Raw genomic sequence first — 25,176 nt, 5'->3', positions numbered from 1 at the left:
CTTTAAGCACCACCCTCATTTTTCTCCTGTTCAAAAAATCTTCCATTTAATTAATTTTCCTTGTACACCTGTTGTTTCAAGTTTTCTTATTAGTGATTTGTGTGGTATCTTATCAAATGTCTTTTGTAAATCTAGAAAAGCAGTCTGCCCATTCATACTTTTCTTGTATTATGTGTCTTGAATTAAAACATCAAGATGGTGGCACAAGATCTACCTTGTCTAAATTTAAATTGTTTTGGATTGAGTATCTTATTTTCTTCCAGATGTTTAATCCATCTACTTTTGATAACTTTTTCACATATTTTAGCTATTGTGCTTGTAAGGGAGACTGGCCTATAGTTTGTTGGGTCTTTGTTATCTTCGCCTTTATATATTGGTACTATATTTGCATTTTTCCAGTCTTGTGGTACTTTTCCTTCCTTGAGTGAGCAATCTAATATTTTATATATCTTGTCCTCTAGCTCATCTATACATTCTTTTAGTATCCAATTTGCAATTCTGTCTGGACTGTGTGATTTTCTGACACCAAAATTTATTATTTGGTCCTTTAATTCTTTTTGTATTACATTTATTTCTTTCATTGGGGGATCTTTCTACCTTTTCTTTCTTCCCAATTATGTGCATTTTCTATTGTGAATATAGACTTGAAATATTTATTCATAACTTCCGCCAGTTCTACATCTATATATTCCTCATTTCCTTGACACAGTTTACTATTTCTTGTTTATTTTTCAATTTACCATTCACATACCTGTAGAATAATCTAGGTTCCTTACATTTCTCTAATGTCTTTTTCATAGTTTTGTTTTTCTTCTCTGTATCTTGTGCTGTCTTGCGACACTGCTTCTGACCCAGGGCAATGGGTGAGATGGAGGAATGACCCATCATTCAGGAGGTGCCAAGATAAAAGGGAGGGAAGAGGGTGGAGTGGTGTATGTTGGGGATGGAATGGGTGGGAGTGGTTTTTATGCCTTTGTTTTTTGGTTACCTCCCTTATCAGGGGGAAAAAGCCTTTGGTATATGTATTGCTCAGTTTGATATATATTTGCCACTTACTTTTTTGCTCCCCCTAGCTTTGTTTCTTCTATCTTTTGCCCCTACATTTTTTGTTATACCAGTACTTAAGGTACACCCTTTCCTGCTGCTTTGGTACGTGTTAATTTCTTCTTTATAAATTTCTTTAAATATATTCCATTTTTCTTCCATCTTTGTTTCTTAGTTAAAGAAGTTTTGTTGCACATTAGTTTACCTTTTCTGTGTTTCTCATTTCTTCCTAAATCAATTTCTTCTTTTAGTTCAAAATCAGTTAATAAGTGGTCACTCTTTCCAATTGGTGTCTTGTATTCCATTTTATCCACAATTTCAGCTCTGTTGTAAATATTAAGTCTAGTCTCGATGGTTTTTCATTGTTTCTATATCTGGTATTTTCCTTTACTCACTGAGTCATTGTATATTCAATGGTTATATCCAGTTGTATATTTCCTCAAGGGTCCTCTCCACCTTTCACTGTATGGGGCAGAAACATGGAACATAAGAGAGGATGAATTTGAATGTGTTTGAGATGAGTTGCCTGAGAAGTATGATAAGGGTTACTAGGTTGGATAGAGTGAGGAGGTGAGGATGAGAATTAGGGTTGATGAAAGAGTATTGAGATGGTTTGGACACATGGAAAGAATGAGTGAAGAAAGATTAATAAAAGAGGTGTGGAAGGTAGAGGTGGATGGGATGAACATGAGGTGAGGACCAAGGATGAGATGGATGAATGGGGTAAAAAGGGCACTGGGAAAGAGGGGAATGTCTGGTGAGGAAGGACAGGAGAGGACAGAAGATAGGGGTGAATGGAGAATGGTTGTGAATGGATGATGCTGTGATGCATGAGGGGAGTTGGTGGTGGATGAGGGAGTATGTGTGAAAAATATATTAATGTAGCATGAAGGAGTTTCTCTCTGTCTTCTCCAATTCTTTTATGAGGGGACGGAGGGGGGTGGTTGCTGATTTAATGAATGGGTGGTAATTTTTTCTACCTCCCTTGTAAGGGGGAAAGCCTTTGATGTGTGTGTATATATATATATATATATATATATATATATATCGGCTCTAATAATATTTGTTATTTATGTTAATGATGTGGAATTTTACATGAACTTTGCAGACGATGCTAAATTGTTAAGGAAAGTGAAAACCTAAAGGGACTGTGAATCACTACAGGAGAGACCTGAACAAGGTTTGGAAACTGAGTCAGAAGTGGGAAATGGACTTCAACATTAAGAAATATAGCATAATGGACGGAAAAAGTAAAAAAAGAATATCAGGATAATATACAATTGGAACTAAAGAGGTAAAGATAGTGGGATCTGAAAAAGAACTGGGAGTAATTATCTCAAACAACATGTTCTCTGATATACAAAATTGTCAGAGAATCCTATAACTTACTAAGATCAATAAAAGTGGCGTTTCCCTATTTGGATGAAGAAATTATTAGAAAAATATTAGTCACATTAATAAGGCCTAGACTGGAGTATGCTGTGACATTATGGTCACCCAGTACCAAAAAGAATATAAAGAAAATTGAAAGAATACAGAGAGCAACCATGAAAATGGCCCCAACACTTTCAAATTTGTCATATGAAGAGAGACTGGCTAAATTGATATTACCAACTTTGGAACAAAGGAGAGAGGCAACCTATTGACCATCTATAGAATCATGAAAGGCATGGAAATACTTGATAGAGAAGACTTACTAAATTGGGACAAGAGAAACACAAGAGGACATGGAAAGAAACTCAAAAAGGATAGTTATAGAAGAGATCTGAAGAAAAACAGTTTTCCACACAGAGTGGTGGACACTTGGAACAAACTGGATGAAACAATAGTGTGTGCAAAAGCTATACACTAATTTAAGAGCAAACTAGACACTGTGAGATACAAAAGTGGGACACCACAAGCATAGCTCCCCTTTCCGTAACATACAACTAGGTAAATAGTGGCAACACGCATATATTGGAGCTCCTGAAATACTTAAAAAAAAAAAAGATATCTTAACAGTGACAATTATAGAATACCTAGGGTGTGATAGGAAGGGGAGTGCTCATGGATACCCAAAATGATTAATTTACAATGTAGATAGTGTGTAATTGAAGTGAAATGGAAGAAAATGATGATGGACCATAGAAACCACAAGATGCTGTCTATTGTGTTACAATGTAAACATATACCCAGAGCCATCTACTGGCACAAGAGCGAAGCAAAATGCATAGATTTTAGATCACTGAGTGGCATGAAAAGGTTTCTATTGGCAATATATATTAATCAAAGGAACAAATATGTAAAAATATGCATGGAAGAAAAAAGAAACTATGAAAAAGACAATAGAAAAATGTGAGGATCGGCCAAAACTATTCTATAGATATGTAAATGGTAAACTAAAAATTAAACAGGACAAAGTGAAACTATGCCAAGGGAATATGGAATACACAAAAGATATACAAATGGCTGAAGTCATGAGCAAACACTTTAAGTCTGTTTTCACTTGAGAAAAAATGCAACATCAGGATGAGAAAAAATTCAACATCCCCCCCCTCCCTTAAGGGAAATAAGGCTAACATGGAAAGAAATAATGGATCTAATAATGAACCATGATGTCAGGAAATTGCACGGCTTGGATGGAATAGGAAATTGGATATTAAAAGAATGTAAAGATAAACTAGCAGACAAAATATATAACATAACAAGTTGCTCACTCAAAGAAGGAAAAATACCAGAAGACTGGAAAATGCTGATATCGTACCATTTATAAAGGAGGAAATACGAAAGATAAAACATCTGGAAGAGAACAAGATCCTAAATCAAGAGACAATTCATATTTAGACAGGGAAGATCATGTACCACAAATTTGATCTGTTTTTACTTGAGACTATTAGACATAGTACAAGAAAGGTACAAATCGGCTGATTGTGCATTCCTAGACCTACAAAAAGCTTTTGACAAAGTTTCTCACAAAAAAAAAAAAAAAAAAAAATTAAGAAAACTGGAAACCATAGGAGGGATACAAGGTTAACTACTGAAATGGATGGAGGACTTTTTGCATGGAAGAAAAATGAGGGTAGTGCTCAGAGAAAAGAGTTCTACTTAGGAAGAGGTAATTAGTGGAGTTGCACAAGGATCTGTATTGGCTCCAATAATGTTTGCTATGTGAATGGCATGGATGAAGGTGTATTTACCTAGTTGTAATATACGGGTGGGGAGCTATGCTCGTGGTGACCCGTCTTTGTATCTCTCCGCATCAAGTTTTATCTTAAAATCTTGTATAGTATTTGCATAGTGTTTGTATAGTGTGGAATGTTACATGAGCTTTGCAGATGATGCAAAATTGTTAAAGAAAGTGAATACTGAAACAGACTTTGACTCACTACAGATATGTGAACAGGATCTGGGAATGGAGTCATAAGTGGGAAGGGGACACATCAAGAAATGTAGCATAATGGAATTTGGAAAAGAAAAGAATAGCAGGACAATATAAAATTGGTGAAAAGGAAGTAATGAAAGTGGGATCTGAAAAAGACCTAGGAGTCATCATCACAAAAGATATGTCCCCTGACAAACATATAAACAAAATTGCTGGCAAAACCTATAACTTGCTAAGATCAATAAAAGTTGCTTTTGCTTTGGTGAAAAAATGGTAAAGAAAATACTGGTCACACTGATAAGGCCTTAATTGGAGTATGCAATGACACTATGGTCACCCAATTCTAAAAAGAATATAAGGAAAATTGAGATAATCCAGAAAGCAACTATGAAGATGGCCCCAACACTATCAAAAATGTCATATGAAGAAAGATTGTCAAAATTAGAACTACTGACTCTGGAACAAAGAAGAGAAAGAGATTACTTGTTGACCATCTACAGAATCATGAGAGATGTAGAAGTCCTTGATAGAGATGACTTACTAAATTGGGATAAGAGAAACACTAGAGGACATGGAAAGTAACTGAAAAAACAGCTTTCCCCATAGAGTGGTGGATGTATGCAACTTACTAGATAAAACACTAATGTGTGCAAAAACAATACAAAAATTTAAGAGCAAATTAGACATGGTGAGATACAGATATGGGACATCACAAGCACAGCTCCCCTTCCCATAAGATACAACTAGGCAAATACATACCCAGTACCAAATAGAATATAAAAAAAAAAATGAAAGAATCCAAAGAGCAGCTACAAAGATAGCCCCAACACTTTCAAAACTGTCATATGAGGAGAGATTGTCAAAACTGAAATTACCAACTCTGGAACAAAGAAGAGAAAGAGGGGACTTGCTAATCATCCATAGAATCATGAAAGGTGTGGGAGTCCTGGATGGAGAAGTCTTACTAAATTGGGATAAAAGAAATACAAGGGGACATGAAACTCAAAAAGGACAGTTATAGAAGAGACCTTAAAAAAAAAAAAAAGCTTTTCACACAGTGGTGGATGCCTGGAACAAACAAACAATAGTGTGTGCAAAACTCTACATGAATTTAAGAGCAAACTAGACACTCTGAGATACAAAGAACACCATGAGCGTAACTCCCCTTCCCGTAAGATACAACTAGGCAAATACACACTAACACAAAGGAAACTTGTAAACTAGCTAGAAATGACAATAATAAATAATCTGCAGGGAGGAAAGTGATTTTGAAAGGAGGGGTTGTAGATAAATGCAGAGATGAATCGAAATTGTTTTACAGGTTCATCAATGATACATTGAGGCACAAGGAAGTTATGACCAAGCTAATAGTGGATGATGAATTGTTTGAAGTGTCAGCTCAGGCAGAATTAATAATGAATGAAAGTTTCTTGTCTCCCCCCCCCCTTTTTTTTTTTTTTTTTTTTTTTTAAACATTGGATGTGAGAAAAACATCAAGACCTGATGGGTTCTCAAACTGGATGCTTAAAGAATTAAAGGAACTACTGGTGGACAAGATTCAAAGCCCTACTATATATTCCTTAAAAGAAGGCATGGTGGGGCATGATTGGAAAAAAGCTAATGAGGTACCAATTCACAAAGGTGGAATTAAGGAGTCACCACTGAATTATAGGCTGGTATCACTGACCAGCCCATCAGAAAGTCACACGGGCCAGATGTCATTGCTGATTGGATATTAAAAGAATGTATAGATGAACTAATGGACAAAATACACAAGATAATTGATTTCTCACTCAAAGAAGGAAAAGTACCACAAGACTGGAAATAAGCAAATATTGTACCAATATACAAAGGAGGGGACAAAGAAAACCCAACCAACTATAGACTGGTTGCCCTTACAAGTACAATAGCAAAAATATGCAAAAAAGTTATCAAAAGTAAATGGATTAAACATTTGGAGGAGAACAAAATACTAAATCCAAAACAGTTTGGATTTAGGCATGGAAGATCACGTGCCACAAACTTAATATGCTTTTAGTCGAGGCTAATAGGAATAATTCAAGAAAGGGACAGGTGGGCAGATTGTGCCTTCTTAGATTTACAAAAGGCTAATGACATAGTTGTAAAAAAAATATCTTTAAACTATTCCTTTGGAAATTGATTACAAAATCAAAAGAAAAGATTATAGTGTTGATAAAAGACAACCTATCACTTGACAGATGTGTCAGTAGGATTGTGGGAGAGACGTACAGACTGCTGAAGATTAAAGTGGCTTTTTACTAAATGAAGATATGATGAAAAAAGTCTTTGAAACCCTGATCTCTCTAAGATGAGAATACATGTCAATGGTAAGGTCACCACACAGAGTGAAGGATATAAGCAAGATTGAGAGAATACAAAAGGCACAAACCAAACTGGTCCATAGCCTGCCAGATAAACCATGTGAGGAAAGACTAAAAGCACTGGGTCTACAAACTTTGAAAGTTTGAAAAGAAAATGGTGATATGATGACAATATTCAGGTTGATAAAGGGGATAGACTACAATGACAAAAGAAATCTCATGATGAAAGATAGATTGTAGGTTATGATGAAAGAGGCAGGTAGAAAAGGATTGGTCAGGGCGACCAAGTGGTAGCTGCCAAGCCCTGTAAGAGGCTGATAGAAAAGAGGGTAAAAAAAAAGGTAGAAGATAGGTTGTTGCATTTTATAGGTAGGCTGTTTGTAAATAACAGTTCAAGTGAGCTGCCTGAGTCTGTTTTGTGTAGGTAATAAAAGAGCTGGGCTAAGGAGCTTGAATATATATATTTACATAGTGCTGAAGTGGTGCCCCTTTATAACCTGAGTGAGAATTATGCAGAGACTCAAGGTTAAGTAAACAATATTGCTGTAAAGGCTTGAAACAAAGATTATGAATGGTGAAAGGGTGAAGGAGGAGAAAATTCTAATTGGTTCATGAATGTAAGATCACACCCTTTGGGGAGTATCTTAAATAAAAAGTTAAAGATCATTGGACTAAGGAAATGACTACATTGCAAAGCTCACATAGGATCTTGTATATGTGCTCTTGGGGGATTTTAGAAAAACCATAGAGTACATTGTGTATTCTTAATTGCACTGAACAGAAGATATAGAAAGCTCTAGAATTTAATTCTAGACAGAAAAATTTAGGGAAGTGAGAGGTAGAAACCTATCAATGAAGAGAACCAACACTAAGTGGAACAGACAGCCTACCAACTAAAAGAAGTGAGTCCGTATATCAATAAGTGAGGGCTGACAGGGGCGACAACATATTTGAACAAATTATGAAAGATTGTTTATCTAAAGGATGTAAAGAAATACATTTGGAATAGCTTAGAAACTTTTCATCCATCATCCCTCATCCATGAGAAGCTAAGAGGAGAGGGAAACAAAGGTGGCTGATGGGAGTGGAATGGGTGGGAGTGGGTGTGTGCCTTGACTGGGTACCTCTCTTATAAGGGAGAAGAAGCCTTTGGTTTATAGATAGATAGCTAAGAAGGTGAGATAGCCCAAACTGGAACAGTACATGAATTCATATCTACATACATATGGGGACCTCCATGCTCAAGGGGCATAACCACCACCTCCAACGTTTTCAAGCTAGTAACAGAATCCGGTAGATGGAAGCACCCTCTGTCTAGTCTTGAAAGCAGAATACTGGAATTGGACCTTTATGTCAGGGTATTTAATCGTGTGCTGTGGCAAGCAGCGCCACTCCAAGTCTCTCACGCCTCCCTGCCTTAGTACACACACGTGGTGAGATAAAGGGTGCCCACCTGTTGTTTCTGGGCCATTATTTTCTTGTTTTATTACGGATATCGAGTGAATTATGGGTGATCATGCTGATAGTGATGTGGGTGAGGGTTCAGTGCTGCGTCCCAGTCGGAAAAGGTGCCCTGAAAAGTTTGGGGGGGGGGGTGAAAAAAAGGCCAAAAGAGACAGTGGTGAATCTTGTCTCCCTGCAGTGGTGTACTACAGACAGCAATTTACGTGAGTTATGATTCGATGAATTTTGTTGTCATTGATTTTTCTATAAGATAATTGATAATAATTATTTACATCACAAAAACACTTATATAACACGAACCAATAAATGTTTTAAGCTGAAATTTCCAGGGATTCTTAGTTTTAATACACTTGTTGAATGTGCCAAAAATGAATAAAATCAGATCATAAACACTTACACATATAAAATTACCCCTGGATTTTTTAATTTTTTCATTGAAGGAAAAGCTCTTAAAAAAAAAAGAAAGAAAAAAATTTACACCATGGAATTTGTCTCCTTGTGAGCTATCTTTTCATACCAAATACTTTAACATTTTTTGTTTTCTTCATTGTGCAATTGTTGTTAGATTTTAAACATGTTTTTCTGGAAATTTGGTTTTTGGCGCATATGCCCCTTGAGCACAGAGGTCCCAATATACCAAGGTATTTTCCCCTTACAAGGGAGGTAGCCAGAGTCAAAAGGCATAAATCCACTCCCACTTATTTAATACTTACACACTCCACTCCAATTCACTACCCCTCCCTTCTTCTTTTCATATCTAAATGTGATAATTGGAAGCCAATGATATTGGCTAAGTTAGAAGTGTACATGAATTTGAGGCTAGGCATGATAAATTGGATCATAAGAGATGGGGCGCAGTGAGGATAGCTTCTTTCCTGTATACCAAAATTAAGAGAATATAGCAACTGCCGTTTGAGGTCCATCTGTGCCATGTTGATTCTGCCACTTGTGATGCTACATCTTATATTCTGCTTTGGTGACTGGGTTGTTGGAAAACAAGTTGGCATATTGACCATATGCCTTCTTTAATTTGTGCCAATCATTATCATCATCATAAAGCATTAACATGGGTATGGCATGAGAAAAGTTAGCTGCTTGTTGCTGCATTGGTCTGAAGCACAGTTTGATGTCAAAACTCATAGCATTAAAAGTCATATCTTCAACATATTTTCTTGTCTAGGTAAAAATAATTGTCCAAGTGAATGCACACTATTCATCATTTATCTGAAACAGGATTCCAAAACAGAATGTCAACTTCGTAACTGTACTGATATAGTAATTATAGCCTAGTACTGAAGTAATTTAATGGTACATGACGATACTTCCTGAAAGGGGGATGGGGGGTTGTTTAGCAACCCTTCTCCACCTTGTGCTGTGCCCCAGAATTATGTACAGTATTTACTTTATGGAAATTCAGATGCTATAGAATGCTTCCTACATATATGTGGAAAAACCAGTGTGTAATAAAAGGGTTGTAACTTGATGCTGTAGAAGTGCCAAATAATCTGTTTAGTTTTGTGGCAGGAACCCACTATTGCCACTAACCTGTGTGTTGGAAATATTTAGTATATGGCTCGTGTCATGTTTCTTTCCCCAAGTTTAGTCTGTGATGCTGCACATTTTGGTGTATGTATTGTATATACTTGCAGCTCATTTATTCATGACATTGAATAACATATAAATAATGTGTGGTACACAATATGTACATTATATAACGTGTTACAGGTAAACCTTTGTTCATAAAATTTGTCATACAGCCTTAATGGATGTCGGTGCACTAAAAATTATTTATTTATTTATTTATTTATTTATTTATTTATTTTATCATTATTAATTTTAAATTGTCAGAAGCATGTGAAAAAATCATTTCAAGTATGTACAATACTGTACACTGCTGAAACAAGAATGTTGTACAGCATCATATACTATGTTTGATTAATTTTTTAAGAAGTATCTTGAGTGGTTCATGTTGTTTAAAGGGACATGGTATAAGAATAGCTTTCTATTCAACATTTACATTCAATGTTTTTCTTTTTCTGCATGAGGGTACAGAGAGGGAGGTCACTGATTAAATGAAGCAGCCTTGCTGTGGATGTGGTGTGTCTTGCTACATTGCTTCTGACCCAGGGCAGTGGTAGAGATGTAGGGATGAGCCATCACCCAGGAGGAGCCAAGAAAAGAGAGAGGGAGGGGTGTTGAATGGGAGTGGAGTATGTGGGGATGAAATGGGGGGGGGAAGTGGATTTATGCCTTTGACTTTGGCTAACTCCCATGTAAGGGGAAAAAAGCCATTGGTATATGTATGTGTATACAATTTTAGAAGGTTATATCATATGTCTGTCAACATATTCTGACAGTGAGCTGTCAGCAAGGAAAGGCAAGGAAACACAAAGTAACATTATGTATATCTCGACTAAGTATTGATGATGTTGATTTTTTTTTTCTTTCTTTCTTTCTTTCTTTTTCTATTGTATTGTGGATCATTATGTAACTTTTATATTTTCATAAGATGAAGCCAAGTAAGAAGAGGAAGCTATTACTTCCTCCTAGGGGTAAGGCTTACAAGCCTATTGTGAGGCAAGCATGCATTGCCTATCAATGAACAGCTGGTGAGTAATGTTTCTTTTGATCAGCTGTTACAGCCTTTCACTTCTATATCCACAACTTCCACAGCCTCTGCAGCTTCTGCAGAACTGGTTTCATCTGCTTGTAAGAGGAAAAGATTCTTCCATAGTGGCAATGACACAAATGTAGAGAATAATGGCAAAAATAAATTTTTAGTTGGGATTAAAGACTTCTCTGGAGAAGGCAAAAATGAGGAAGCTGGAGGAGGTTTATTATAGACTAACTGATCACAGCTTGCTGAAGAGGTGCCTAAAGGCCAAGACTCAAAACCCCAACAAGCTGCTACACAGTGGTATATGGAACATCTGGCCAAAAGTCAAGAGCCTTGGCAAGCTGGTGCTGCCTGAGCAGTGATCAGCAACAATACTGGGTATGTGGAAGGCTACCTGGGAAAAGAATTGGCATTGAAAATTCCAGGACCTGGACAAAAACAGAACAGGTAGTCAAATGCAACCCTCCCAAAAAGAGGAAACTGCTTGTAGACCCCGCCAATGCACCAGAGGAGCTCTGATCCTTGGCCAGGGACTGTGATGATTATATGGAAGTGACTCATCCCTGGTAAAAGCAAATAACAATTTTAGGATAAAGTAATGTAAACCTGAAAAATATCACTCTGCACTTCATTTATATGTAATTTATCAGTATCTATGCATTTTTCATATATTTATTGCTAATAGTTTTTTCATACAGAGGGCGAGATTTTTTGTTTTATCTTTGCAGCTCAAAAACTCACTAATGGTATTTTTTGTCTCTTTTATATATATAACTGAAAACTATGTATTTTTTTATACAATTTTTACCTTTTTTCTAAATTTTGTTGAATTGTGTCTAAAGGGTAAAGCTATTGCTATTAGCAATGCAATTATGTTTTTATTTTATTTATTTATTTATTTATTTATTTATTGTAATTTGGGTACCCAAAAGAAAAATCCAGTATGGTGTAACAAGTTGACAAGACAATCTGCATCAAAGCATCTAGTTTCCTAAGAAAAATTTACAGATCACAATTTCTATTAGTTACCAAGATATGTAGATAAAGACATCAAATTATTAAATATTTTTATATTTATTTTAATATTCCCCCCCCCAGATCTTCATAAAAATTTGCACAGATACTTTTCACACTGCCTGCCTCTTACAGAAATGAATTATCATTCTAGCTTAATTATTTTGATATAAGAGTACTGATGTCCTTAACATAATTTCTACATTATGTTAATATAAAATTTTGTATTGAATTTTATTATGATGCATGATACATATAGATGATTTTTACAGTACTATGAAATAAAGACCAATTTGTATGACATGTACAACTTGTTTGAATTATTTGGTTCAATGAAATTGTGCTGGAATATTGGGACAGGTAATACATATAAACCATGTAGTAAAATTTATACATTCAAATTAGTTCAGATGCAAATATATAGACTGGTAGACATTAAGAGTGAGAAAGAAAAAAATGGAAAGTAGAAAGGGACAAACAGGTAAATAAAGAGCAGCAGACAAGGATAAGGACCAGCTCAAGGCCCAATCAAATATAAAGGAATAATGACTGGTGACTGCCCGAGATGAATAATTGGGCCCAAAATAGGACTTTCTTATCTAGACATATATATTGTAATGCTTGTAAATAGTAAGGTTTCTTCGGTTTTGTATATAATACATGCACATGTTTGTTGTATTGCTGTTACAATAAATTTGCATGCATACACAACTTTATACACAGAAACATAGTTGGACTCATTCATGTGTACACATACGGTGTTGGTGCTAAAGCTGAGGTTCTTCCCCAGGCGGTGGTTTGGGGGTCTGAGCCAAGCAAGCCAAGGTTTGCTGAACAACCCACCACCAGAGTAAGCATCATCGCCCTGCCAGACTGCTTATGCTACCCTCACATCTACATCATAAGGAGCCTCTTGGTGGCTACTAGCCTATATGGGATGGGAGGGATATACATAAAGGATGGGGGATGTTGAGATTTGGCTATGGTGGATAAAATAGACAACCCTAAAAATCTTTTATAGAGGGAAGGGCTGGAATGTTAAGCTGAAGGGAAGGGTATTATGAAGTAACGAGGCATGGGTCTTCAGCCTTTTTGAGGCTATTAGGTTGGTGTGTATCTCAAGATGTCAGCAAGTTTCCGGGTGATTTAAGGTGGCATATTATTTGTACAGTAGTAGATGAAAGTGAATAGAGAAAGGAATGTTTATGTGAAAGTAGGACAAAGGAGGAAGTAGAACTGTTGATAAAGTAGGGAAATGATGGTAAAGAATATCAAATTATTTTAATATGGGAGTAAATTGTGAAAGGTTAAGAAGAGGGAAGAGGAATTAGAGAAGGGAACTGGGTCTTGAAAGGGATATCATTATGAAGAAGAGGAAGAGTTTCACAGGTGCAGAAGAAGGCAGGGAAGAATAGTTGTGGGAAAGGAATGTTGTTAAAAACCTTTGCAGAAGGAAGTTAATAAGGGACACACAATGAATCAAATAGTTTCTTTAGAAGAATTGTTGAAATACAATGAGGAGGAAGAATGATGGTAGCAGTTAGGGGATCTTTTCTTGGTAGAGATGTCTGCATTGGGTGTTGGCTTGGCTGGTGTGTGTGATGTATCATCACTGAATGCTCATTTATTTTTTTATTTTTTTTTTATTATTATTTTTTTTTTTATGGATGTGTGGTGTTGACAGTTGGATCATTGCCATTTCATATTCTATTCTTGGTAGTGCATTGTCCTGCTTTGTTTCTGGCTCTGTCATTACAATAGTTAATAGTATGATTTGTTTTCAATATATATATATTTTTTTTGTCAGTTTTAGCTGCTTGGTTATCATTGCTATTACAGAGTACTAGATTTTGTGAAAAAGTGGTTTATAGGGAATGAATGAAATAAGATTGAAATATTTAGTATTGTGTTGATATTTTGATGTATTTTTCTTTGTTCTTATGTTTTTCTTGTCTTTTTTTCCTTCTTTTTCTTCTTCCCAGCTTGCCAATCATTGTTTCATAGTCTGATTTGATTCCTTATTAAGGCATTTATTTTATAGTCATACCTGCAACATGCATACCTTTAGTAGCATATTGCAGGTCTGATTGTCATTGTTTAAGAGATCTAAAAATGCATGGAGATAGCTCCCTTTGGAACTAAGCCCATCTTGACAATGCCACAATTACATAATAGCAGCCCAAAACAACCTAGAACATCGGCTGACACAAAACAGTATGTTTGCTTCCCCACTGAAGTCCTCACTGACTTCAGTGTCTGCAGTGTCCAGTTTTCAAGTAGCCACACTGGACATAGAGACAGCAAGGAGAGAGACCCCACCCATGAAAAAGAAGACTGAAATCCAAACCCTGCCACAGATGGCGAATAGACAAAACACACTTCACCTCTTCAAAGAGGTGTAACCCCAAGGGGCTGGCACCTGGTCTCAGGACCAGGCTAGAGAGTCACTCTTTACAATTTCCCATACAACTCCCAATTGTATCCGTTGCCTATACACCCCCCCCCTACCTTCTCTCGCTTTCCCCCATAACATGGTCAGAACACCAGCACCCATCTTCCCAGATCTCTTATTACACAGCAATATAGAAACCAAACCAGGCCCTTACATATGCCCCACATGCTCTAAACACACAAACTATGTACACATATCCATCAAATGCAACACATGCCAGTATTGGTTCCATTTAACATATACACAAATTTTGGGAACATGGACAACAAAAAATATCACCCAAATGAAAGAAATAATGGTAACACAAAAAGAAATGAAACCAAATAAAAAACCTATATGTCAGGAAATTGCATGGACCGGATGGAATTGCAATTGGATACTGAATGTATAGATGAACTGACAGACAAATTATACAAGATAATAGACTTCTCACTCAAAGAAGGAAAGGTACCGCAAGATTGGAAAGATGCAAACATAGTATCAATATATAAAGGAGGAAATAAAGAAGATCCTACAAACTTCAGACCGGTATCCCTTACAAGCACAGTAGCAAAAATATGCGAAAAAGTCATCAGAAACAAATGGACCAAACACTTGGAAGAAAATAAAATAGTAAACCCTAAACAATCTGGCTTTAGAAGTAGAAGATCATGTACCACAAACTTAATTTGCTTTTACTCAAGATTAATTGAGATAATGCAAGAAAGAGATGGCTGGCCAGATTGTGCCTTCTTGGACTTGCAGAAGGCATTTGACAAAGTACCACATAAAAATTAATAAGAAAAATTGAAATAATAGGAAAAATATAAGGTAAGCTATTGGAATGGATAAAGGATTTCTTAATTGGGAGAAAAATGAGAGTGGTACTTAAAGACAAAAATTAGAACCGAGATGATGTGATAAGTGGCATCCCGCAAGGCTCTGTATTGGCTTCTTTAATGTTTGCCATATATATAAATGATATGGATGAGGGAGTAAATTGTTATATGAACTTCTTTGCTGACGATGCCAAATTACTCAAGAGAGTAAGAACAGAAGAAGATTGCAGATCGCTACAAGAAGACCTAGACAAAATATGGGAATGGAGTCAGAAATGTGAGATGAACTTCAACATTAAGAAATGTAGCATAATGGAATTTGGAAAAAGCAAAAATAGAGTATCGGGTCAATATGAAATTGGAAACAAGGAAGTCAAAAAAGTTGATTCAGAAAGGGACCAGGGAGTGATCTTCTCAAGTGACTTGACACCTGATAAACATGTCAATAAATTATTTGGAGAGATTTTTAACTTATTAAGATCAATGAAAGTGGCCTTTGACTACATGGATGAAGAAATGGTTAAGAAAAATAGTGGTTACACTTATAAGACCTAAACTAGGAAGTGCTGCAACACTGTGGGCACCTAGCACAAAAAAGAACATAAGATTAGAAAGAATACAAACAGCAGCAACAAAAATGGCACCTACACTCTCAAATCTGACATACGAATAAAAATTGGAGAAATTACATCTATCATCACTGGAACAGAGAAGAGAAAGAGGTGATTTGTTGACCATTTACAGAATTATGAAAGGGATGGAAATTCTCGATAGAGACAACTTATTAAAATGGGACAGAAGAGAAACAAGAGGACACAAAAAGAAGCCAAAGAAGGACAATTACAGAAGAGACCTGAAAAAGAATAGCTTCCCACATAGAGGTTGATGTCTGGAACAAACTAAACGGAGAAACAGTGAGCACCAAAACTATACACAATTTTAAGAATAAACTGGATATGGAGAGATACGAAAACGGGTTACTACAAGCATAGCTCACATCCCATAAAATACAACTAGGTAAATAAATACGTAGTCATACCTGCAATATGCATACCTTTAGCAGCATATTGCAGGTTGCCAGATAAACATATGAGTAGAATAGTTGGAGAAACATACAATTTGTTGAGATCAATAAAGCTGGCATTTAAATACCTGGATAAGGAAATGATCAAGAAAATATTAAACACTGATAAGGCCAAAACTGGAATATACAGTGCTGATATGGTCACCCAGTACAAAAAAGAATATAAGAAAATTAGAAAGTATACAAAGAGCAATGACAAAGATGGCCCCATCACTTTCAAACCTGACATATGAACAAAGACTGGCCGAACTGGAATTGCCAACCCTGGAACAAGAAGAGAATGAGGGGACCTACTAACCATCTACAAAATTATGAAAGGTAAAGAACGCCTTGATAGAGAGGACTTACAGAGGACATGCAATGAAACTCAAAAAGGAGAACTACAGAAGAAACCTGAAAAAGAACAGCTTCCCACACAGAGTGATAGATACAGGTACTCCTCGTTTAACGACCTACTTGGTTAACGACAACTCGGAGTAACGACAGGCTTTATGACGTCGTTTAACGTAAATCTCCCGAAGTTACGATGTCGTGTACGATAATTAAGTTGGCTGAGGCAAATTTGTATGATGTTATAAATGAACTTGTACGGTGGATATTAGCTGTGAGGTAAAGTGTTCTGAAGCTTAGGTCTACATTACCATCCTGCAAGCTGCAAAAACTACCTGGGGTACAGTGTATACCGGTAGTGGTAAATTTTTAGTTTCAACCATGGGCGCAATATAACAATAGAAAATTAATTATTAATTTTGTAAATTATAATGTATCAACGTAATATGCAATTTTGTGAGCGGAAATGAAAAAAAAATGCTAAAACAGATTTCGTAAGTAACGAAGTCATGTCGGACGAATGGTACACCATGTTTGTTATGATAGATGCCGATGTCGAAGAAATGAAAGGATAAATTAATTTGTCTTAACCTAAACTAACCTAACCTGTGTTTAATAAATCATTACCTGCAAATTAAATGTTATCCGGCTCGTTGTCGTCGTCGTGAGAGACGTTGGCAGACGACAAGATGGCGTCCCGAGCCTATGCTACCGACTTCGTTCATTAGCATATTTTCTTGTAGCAAGGTATTTTTTACTTTCATTTCTGCCCACAAAATTGCATATTACGTTGATACATTTTAATTTACCAAATTAATAATTAATTTTCTATTGCTATATTGCGCCCATGGTCGAAACTAAAAAAATACCCCGGTATTCAATATGGAATGTCAGCATACGCGGATTTGGTCATATACGGTAATTTTAGGAACCTAACCACCGTAGATAAACAGGAAATAAAGCTTTAATGTACTGTATAAAAGAGGGAAAATACATGAAAATAAAGATACATGTATTGCTGGACATTGTACATACAGTACATGTACGTATATGTATACACTTTTGCTTAACGACCAATTCGGTTAACGACGGCGCTTTGGTCCCAATTGTCGTCGTTAAACGAGGAGTGCCTGTATATGGAACAAATTAGATGAAGAAATAGTATGTGCAAATACAATACAAAAATTTACAAACAAATTTGATCTTGCAAGATACAAAAACGGGTCACCATGGCTAGGTAAATACATGCCATTTAGACTTCTCTGTGTGCTGTCAGAGCGAACAGAATGCTAGCAGACGAGCTCCAAGCCAGCATTATATATATTTTTTTTTTTTTTTTTTTTTTTTTTTTTTTTAGGATCAAGGAAGTACCTGTGTTTATATTTATGAAGATATGGCTTTTGAGTGACCACAATGGTGAAAAAGTATCCAGTTTGATCAAGTGTATTAATGTATAAAATGGAGGAAAGAAAAGGAGAAAGAATAACAAACAAATGAAAAGAGGACTAGACATGAGTAGAATCACCACTTGGAATGATACCAAAGAGGACTTGTTTAAATGACACCCCAAAATCAACTGAAAGGTGGGGAAATAATGTTTTTTCAGGTTTCCAAAGAAATAGAGCAGTATTAGGTAAAGGGTTAGATACAGAGATGGAATCTAGTATAGCAGTTTACTAAGAAGTCGAGACATGACTATAGCATGTACAGTGACACAATGGGTTAAAGTAAACTCTAGATTTAGAAATAATGAAGAACCATCAAGACCAGATTTATTATTTGTCATTGATTGGATAACCCTTGAACATGGCCATATAGGTAGTGGCTTTATTGATTTTCTCGGTGACAATTACTTAGTTGAGCATGTAAAATAAACTAAAAAGGAAGATAGAATCAATAGGTGGCATCAGAAGAAAATTATTGGGATGGATGAAAGACTTCCTGACTGGGAGAAAAATGAGAGTAGTAATTAGAGACAAATTCTCAAATTGGGAAGAAATGATAAGCGGTGTCCCGCAGGGATCAGTACTGGCCCCGATCATGTTTGCTATATACATAAATGACATGGATGAAGGAGTAGTGTTATATGAATTTCTTTGTAGACGCAAAAATACTAAAAGTATAAACTGAGGAGGATTGCAACTCGTTACAACAAGACTTGGACAAGATCTGGAAATGGACTCAAAAGTGGGAAGTGAAATTCAATATCAAGAAATGTAGTATAACAGAATTTGGAAAAAAACAGAATATTCAGAGATTATAAAATTGGTGAAGAAGAGGTCAAAAGAGTAAACTCTGAAAAAGACCTTGGAGTGATGATCAGCAAAGACATGACACTGGATAAGCATATTAATAAAATAGTCAGAGAAACCTTTAATTTATTGAGGTCAATAAAAATGTCATTTGCCTATTTGGACGAGGAAATGATAAAAAAATATTTTTTAACTACACTAATAAGACCAAAACTTGAGTACAGAGCAACACTATGGACACCCAGTACCAAAAAGAATATAAAGAAATTAGAAAGAATACAAAGAGCAACAACAAAACTGGCACCAACTCTTTCCAAAATGACATATGTAAAAAGACTGTCCAAATTAGAATTACCAACTCTGGAACAAAGAAGGGAAAGAGGAGACTTACTATCTATAGAATTATGAAGGGAATGGAAACCTTAGATAAGAATGACTTACTGAAATGGGACAATGGAAAAACTAAGAGGACACAAAAAAACAACTAGAAAAAGATAATTACAGAAGAGATCTAAAAAAAAAAAAAAAAAATAGCTTCTCACACAGAGTGATAGATACATGGAACAAATTGGACAAACAGTGTGTGCAAACACTATTCAAGATTTTAAGAAATAACTTGATGCTGAGAGATACAAAGACGGGTCACCACGAGCATAGCTCTCTTCCCGTATAATACAACTAGGTAAATACAAGACATGGAAACTTACTTGATCTATTGATCACTAGCTGCAAAAGCATGATAACCAATGTTAGCAGTTGGTGAAACTGTTGCAATAGCGATCACAACTTAGATTCAAACTACTAAAATTTTTTAAAATAGATACTTGTGTTTCTAAAATACCTGATTCTCAATTTCAGTAAAGCTTAGTTCATAGAACTACATCAGGAGCTTCAGCTTACAGATTGGGAGGCAAAATTAAGCAAAAGACCTGTAGATCAGATGTAGGAACTATTTTTAAAATACGCTCACTAAGATGATTTATACTTACAGTCCTTTTAAGGACAGATGTCCCCCAAATCAGGCTTGCCCAAAATGGCTTAACAAAGAAACTGAAAAAAGTATTGCTAAAAAGGGACAGGCTTATAAGAAATATAAGTGCTCGGGTGCATTGAATGACTATCAGTTATGCATTAATATAGAGAGGTTTAAAAAAGACTAAAAAAAACAAAAATGACAATGCGAAATGAATATCACTGATAAATCCAAACCCCCCACAGATCTTTCTGGGAAGAAAATTTGGACTGTTGTATCTATTGTATCAATGTGGGACTGTTTCTATTTCGCTGACTGAAAATGGTTAGGAGAAGAGAACAGTTGCTGGTTATCAGTTCTCCATATTTGAAAAGGTGTAAAAAATACAGTTAAAGTTAACAGGTACCTTAGGCCCAGTCTGGAGACAGTGCCAGTCCCTCTGGGGTGCACCTCTTGATAGGAGGGGGTTGACAGATTTTGAAAATGGTAAACTTTGTTGTCCATCTTGCAAGATCACAACATGCAGCTAATTGGAATTTGTTCTTAAAGATAGAAAAATGAACAAGTGAAATTGATGGAAAGACTGATAATGGAGGAATGTAGAGAACAGTAAAATGAACCATCAAAAATGCAAAATTATATTCCTACTCTGTCCACCCATAGAGCAGTAGTAAAATACTATGACCAAAACTGTAATGCAGCATCATCAAAAAGAATTTCTCTAAAACAAGTTTAAAGCACACAGCAACAGAAAATTGAGGGGGGAAAAAACACACACCAGACACTGAAGCCAAACCCCCTCCCCTTTCATCAGTAGAGGGACAAAAAGAAACAGAAAAATTAGATTCCAAACCTGAAGGGCTAGACAAAATCTCAGACATCCATAAGAGCCTTAACTGACATTCTCAACTTTTAGTTGTACAAAATAACAAACATCTGGAAAAGAGCTGACATAATCCCAATAATGAAACCTAACAAACCACCTGGAAACCCTCCATTATACCCTGCATCTCACTTCTGTCCACAATATCCAAACTAATGGAAAGGTTGATAAGAGCAGGAATCAAATTTAATATACCTACATCCCTCAACCAGCACACTCCTCACAAATATCATACAAGTGCTAGAAGGATTCAAATAAAAGACAAAGTAATTTTTAAAGAAATAGTTCAACTAATGCAGGAGAATGCCAAAGATGCAGTCATCAAGGTAATCAAAGAAAAAGAAAATCTAGTGAGATATAAGGTAGACAAAAAAGTATAGTAGTATATGGTCTAAAAGAAAAACAATCTAAATTGGTCCTGAGAGATAAGAGAAAGATTTGGCAAGAAAAATTCTAAAAGTAGTACAAGAAATAGAAGACGAAATGCACAGAATGTGTAAATATGCATAAGGAAATAATCAACCCCTAAAGATCAAATTAAGGTCACAAAATTGCAATGGAAGAAATTTGAGCAAAAAATGGGAAAATAACTCTAAATGACCAGGGGGTTTATGAAAAACAACCTCTCCCCTGACATACATATCAGTAGGGTTTTAGGAGGGATGAACTACTGCAGAAGATTAAAGTGGCTTTTCACTGTACTTATGAGGAGATGAAAAAACCCATAGAATTCCTGATCTGTCCAAGACTGAAATATGCACCAGTGGCATGAATCCTACACAGTCATGAATATAAGCAAGATTGAGAGAATACAGAGGGAAGGACCAAACTGGTTCCTAGTCTGGCAAACAAACAATATGAGGAGAAACTAAGAGCACTGGATCTGCCAACATTGCAAAATTGAAGATAAAGAGATGATAGGTCCCTAAAGCTGATAGACAACTTTGCACAAAAGAACTTTTTTGGATAGGAGGGCTTTAAAGAGGTCATGAGAACAAGCTAAAGACATGTTTAAAGAATCTGAAGAAATACAGTTCCAAATAGGTATGTAAACACTAGCTTAAGTGATATAACCCAAGCTGGAACAATATATGAATTAAAATCTAATTATAATCGGATAATAGGGATATAGATCAAATTGAAGTTTGAAACTAGGTGTAATGAATTGGAGAGATTCCTGTATACTAGTATTAGGTAAATACATATATACATGCATACATATCCCAAAATACTCTTCTTCCTTATAATGAGATGGTCCAGCCAAGGCACATGCCATCCTACACCCATCCTACACCCATTCACCATCCACCTATTCCCATTTTAGCTTTTTGTAGATGAAGGTCATCCCTGTCCTCTGGAAACTGCTCAAGTCAGAAGTATTGCAGTAAGATACAGCACTTGTACTGTAGAGCCCGGCCAAAGCAGGTTTACCACCAATGATGACCTTCCTCTTTCATCCATTCCAGACTTTACAGATCAAAGAAATCTCTCCACTCACACCCATCTCTTGCTTTCTGTTTTCCCTGCTCAACAGACATTTCCCTTGTACCCAAACCCCCTTTCACTCCATCCACATATCCCATTCTTCATTTACCCCATACGTTCACTCTATTCACAAGTTTTCCACACTTTTTTTTCTAGTCTTTATTAAATTTTTCCTAGTATTCTGTGATGAAACCTTTGTGTCAGTTATCTATTTCACCTTACCTGATTCTCTGCTCAGTCTATCCACCATACACCTATCCCCCAGTTATCGTGTTTTACTGCTATCGTGCATACTTGAAAAGCTGACACAATTTCTATATCATGCATCAAATTGGCTACTATCACGCGTCTCTAGCCCAAATTTTCATATTGCGCGGCACACGGCTGCTATCACGTGCCCCCGTGACGTCACAGGCAGCGGCCATCTTTGTTGGCTTGAACTGCATGCTGATTGGTCAAGGGTTTGTTTACATGTACAGGCCACCACACTGCTCCTACACAGTGCGCTGTGTGCGAGTGTTGGCACGTGATAGCTGCAACATTTTTTGTAGAAGTGACTTGTTACTTGTTCTCAGGCCCCACTCTGTGAATAAGTGAGTACTACAGTACACACAGTATTCAATTTCTTTTTGAACACTTCGGGAAAATTTTTACCCAAAAGACAATTCACCATACATGGCAAAATGTGTTGGAGGGTTTGCTGGAGGACCGATGCGGAAGAGTGGAAGGTGAGCCACAGTCAGCGAAGGCCGAGGCAGAGGCAGCTGCACAAGAGGCCCGCCAATTTCCTGGAGGTGGTTTTGAGGACAAGAGAGGGTGAAATCCTGGAAATGATACAGCCAGCCCCTGTTACAGTTGCTGACGTCATGGAAGAGGATGAGGAGAAAGGAGAACATGAGGAGGAGGAGGGTCAGGTAACCACACGTGTGGGACTCACCATAGCCGGCGTCAAGGAACTGATCGACTTGGGCATCAGGATGCGGCACCTCCTCGAGCAAGATAGCTCCATCAACAGTGAAGCAAGATGTTCGCTTGTTATTAGAGCACTAGAAGGTTACAATGAACAGTATCATGCCCACATCAACGCCCTGCAGCAACGCCAGATCACAAAATTCTTACGCTGGTGTGCTGAGACACAACCAGTCGACCCACAACCAGGACCATTACAAGAGGAGGATTTTGGGGATGATGCGGATTATTTTGATACAGCGTCGAGTGGGTGGTCATTAACAAGCCACCCCAGCCTCGGAACCCCTCTAACCCACCCAAGCCCCTCATCACCCTCAAAAAGGTAAAATAAATGTCTATGAAATGTCTATTTTTCATTTTATAGCCTTGATGTGTTTATTATATTACAGCACTGGATTGTATGTTTAAGCAATTTTGTCAAGAAAGGTGAAAATAGTGAAGATAAAGGAGAAATATTGGTGAAGTTGGAGGAAAATTTTTGTTCTGGGTACCAATTATAATTAATACCATTAGTACTTAAGTTCCGCTATCACGTTTTCAGCTATCGCGCGGCTTTAGCCGCACCAATTAGGCACGGTAGCAGGGGGATGGGTGTATTTCTTAAACACTTCATAACACGTTCCTTCTTTCTGCCACCCTTATATTTCAAGTCATACAGTGTTGGAGGCACAATCACCCCTTTTATATGATCTATTTATATTCATCCTCAAATACCCATTTCTCATGACACATTTCATTCCACTCCAGATATTTACTTGCTTTCCTTATTCTATAATTTACCTCCACCCTGACTCCTCCATTCCCTGCTACATTTGACCCTGAATGCCTAGAGCTATTTACTGCCTGTAGTCTCCATTAAAACTTGCCTCCAACTGAATGCCACTCTCACCCCATGTACATTTTCTCACCTATTACCCACATTTACTTTCAACTTTATTCTCTCTTGTACTCTCCCAGACTCTGCCTTTGGCTGCCTCAGACCCTCATCTGACTTAGCTATAAGTGTAATGTCATCTGCAAACAACTAGGTCACCCCCCACTTACTCCCACTTTTGTCTACCATCCCCAGACCCCCACCAATCAGCCTTACATTTACCTCCCATACCATGGTGACATTGTAAAATATGAGGCTGTTACTAGGGCTAAGTGGTATTGGGAGAGAGTGATACACAGTCTCATTTGTATACTTTATTCTAGTGAAGGTACGTGTGTTAGAGGCAGATGTGGCATGGTCCCCAAAGTGATTGACTGTGAAGGCCTAGTGACACATAACAAGTTGAGTACAGAGAAGAACTAACTGGCATGCCTGCTTGGGCCAGGCAGTATATATATGCAGGACTGACCCAATGCCATAATGCAACTTGACCTAATGCAGTGACCCTGTCTGGACTTTCAGACCATTGTCAATACCAGCATCAGGTCCTAGTACCATCCAAGTTCCGTTCACATACCTCTGGGGTATGCTTGTGGGGTACATGTACACCACATTACCCTCTTTCCCCTGCGAAGTATGGGGAGGCATCAGAATCCCCAAAGGCATTGTACATGGAGGGGGATGCACAACAGGGAGACAGAGGGTGGGGCGGAGGAGCATCGGGAGGCGACACTGGCATAGGCGGCGGCAGTGAAGTTGGAAGTGGTGACATCGGTGGTGGCGATGTCAGAAGCGGGGCAGCCATGGGCAATATCAATGTAGGTGAGAACCCCTTGGAGGCAGCACAGACAGCAATGTCAGAAGCGGTGACATCAGCTCCAGGAGTTGATGCTGGCACAGATGATGGTGATGACATCGGAAGCGGGGTGGCCGTGAGTGATGTCAGTGGAGGTGACATCAGAAGCGGGGTGGCCGTGAGTGATGTCAGTGGAGGTGAGAACCCCTAGGATGTGGTGCAGATGGCAATATCGGAAGTGGTGATATTCGTGGCGTAGTGATGTTGATCTGCGTTCATCGTGACGAGTGGAGAGGTGGTCATGAGTAACATGCTGCAGTGGTGGTGGCTGCGGCAGTAGCTATGATGGCTGTGGTGATGACCACAGCAGCAGTAGCAGCAGCAACAGTGACTGTGATGGCTGTGGCAGTGACCACAG

At 37.3% G+C, this 25,176-nt stretch overlaps 1 protein-coding gene across 8 annotated transcripts in view; it reads left to right on the top strand.

Moving 5' to 3' along the window:
• Tlk (Tousled-like kinase) overlaps window positions 1–25,176 on the top strand; it is a 474,415-nt gene that overhangs the window by 312,178 nt on the left and 137,061 nt on the right. For 4 of the 8 annotated variants that reach the window (XM_076205681.1, XM_076205682.1, XM_076205684.1 and 1 more), the window contains exons 11-12: window positions 12,633–12,692; window positions 24,286–24,363. The exons of 1 other annotated variant lie outside the window; for it this stretch is intronic. In XM_076205681.1, the coding sequence (XP_076061796.1) occupies window positions 12,633–12,692; window positions 24,286–24,363 (138 nt within the window). The remainder of the gene's footprint in view (window positions 1–12,632; window positions 12,693–24,285; window positions 24,364–25,176) is intronic. 3 more of the 8 variants (XM_076205686.1, XM_076205687.1, XM_076205685.1) reach the window with 2 other exon arrangements.

The sequence above is a fragment of the Oratosquilla oratoria genome, chromosome 22 (genome assembly GCF_046742065.1).
Source record: "Oratosquilla oratoria isolate Oo_2021 chromosome 22, ASM4674206v1, whole genome shotgun sequence".
Taxonomy (NCBI): Eukaryota; Metazoa; Arthropoda; class Malacostraca; order Stomatopoda; family Squillidae; genus Oratosquilla; species Oratosquilla oratoria.
This window is presented reverse-complemented; position numbering and strand designations above follow the sequence as displayed.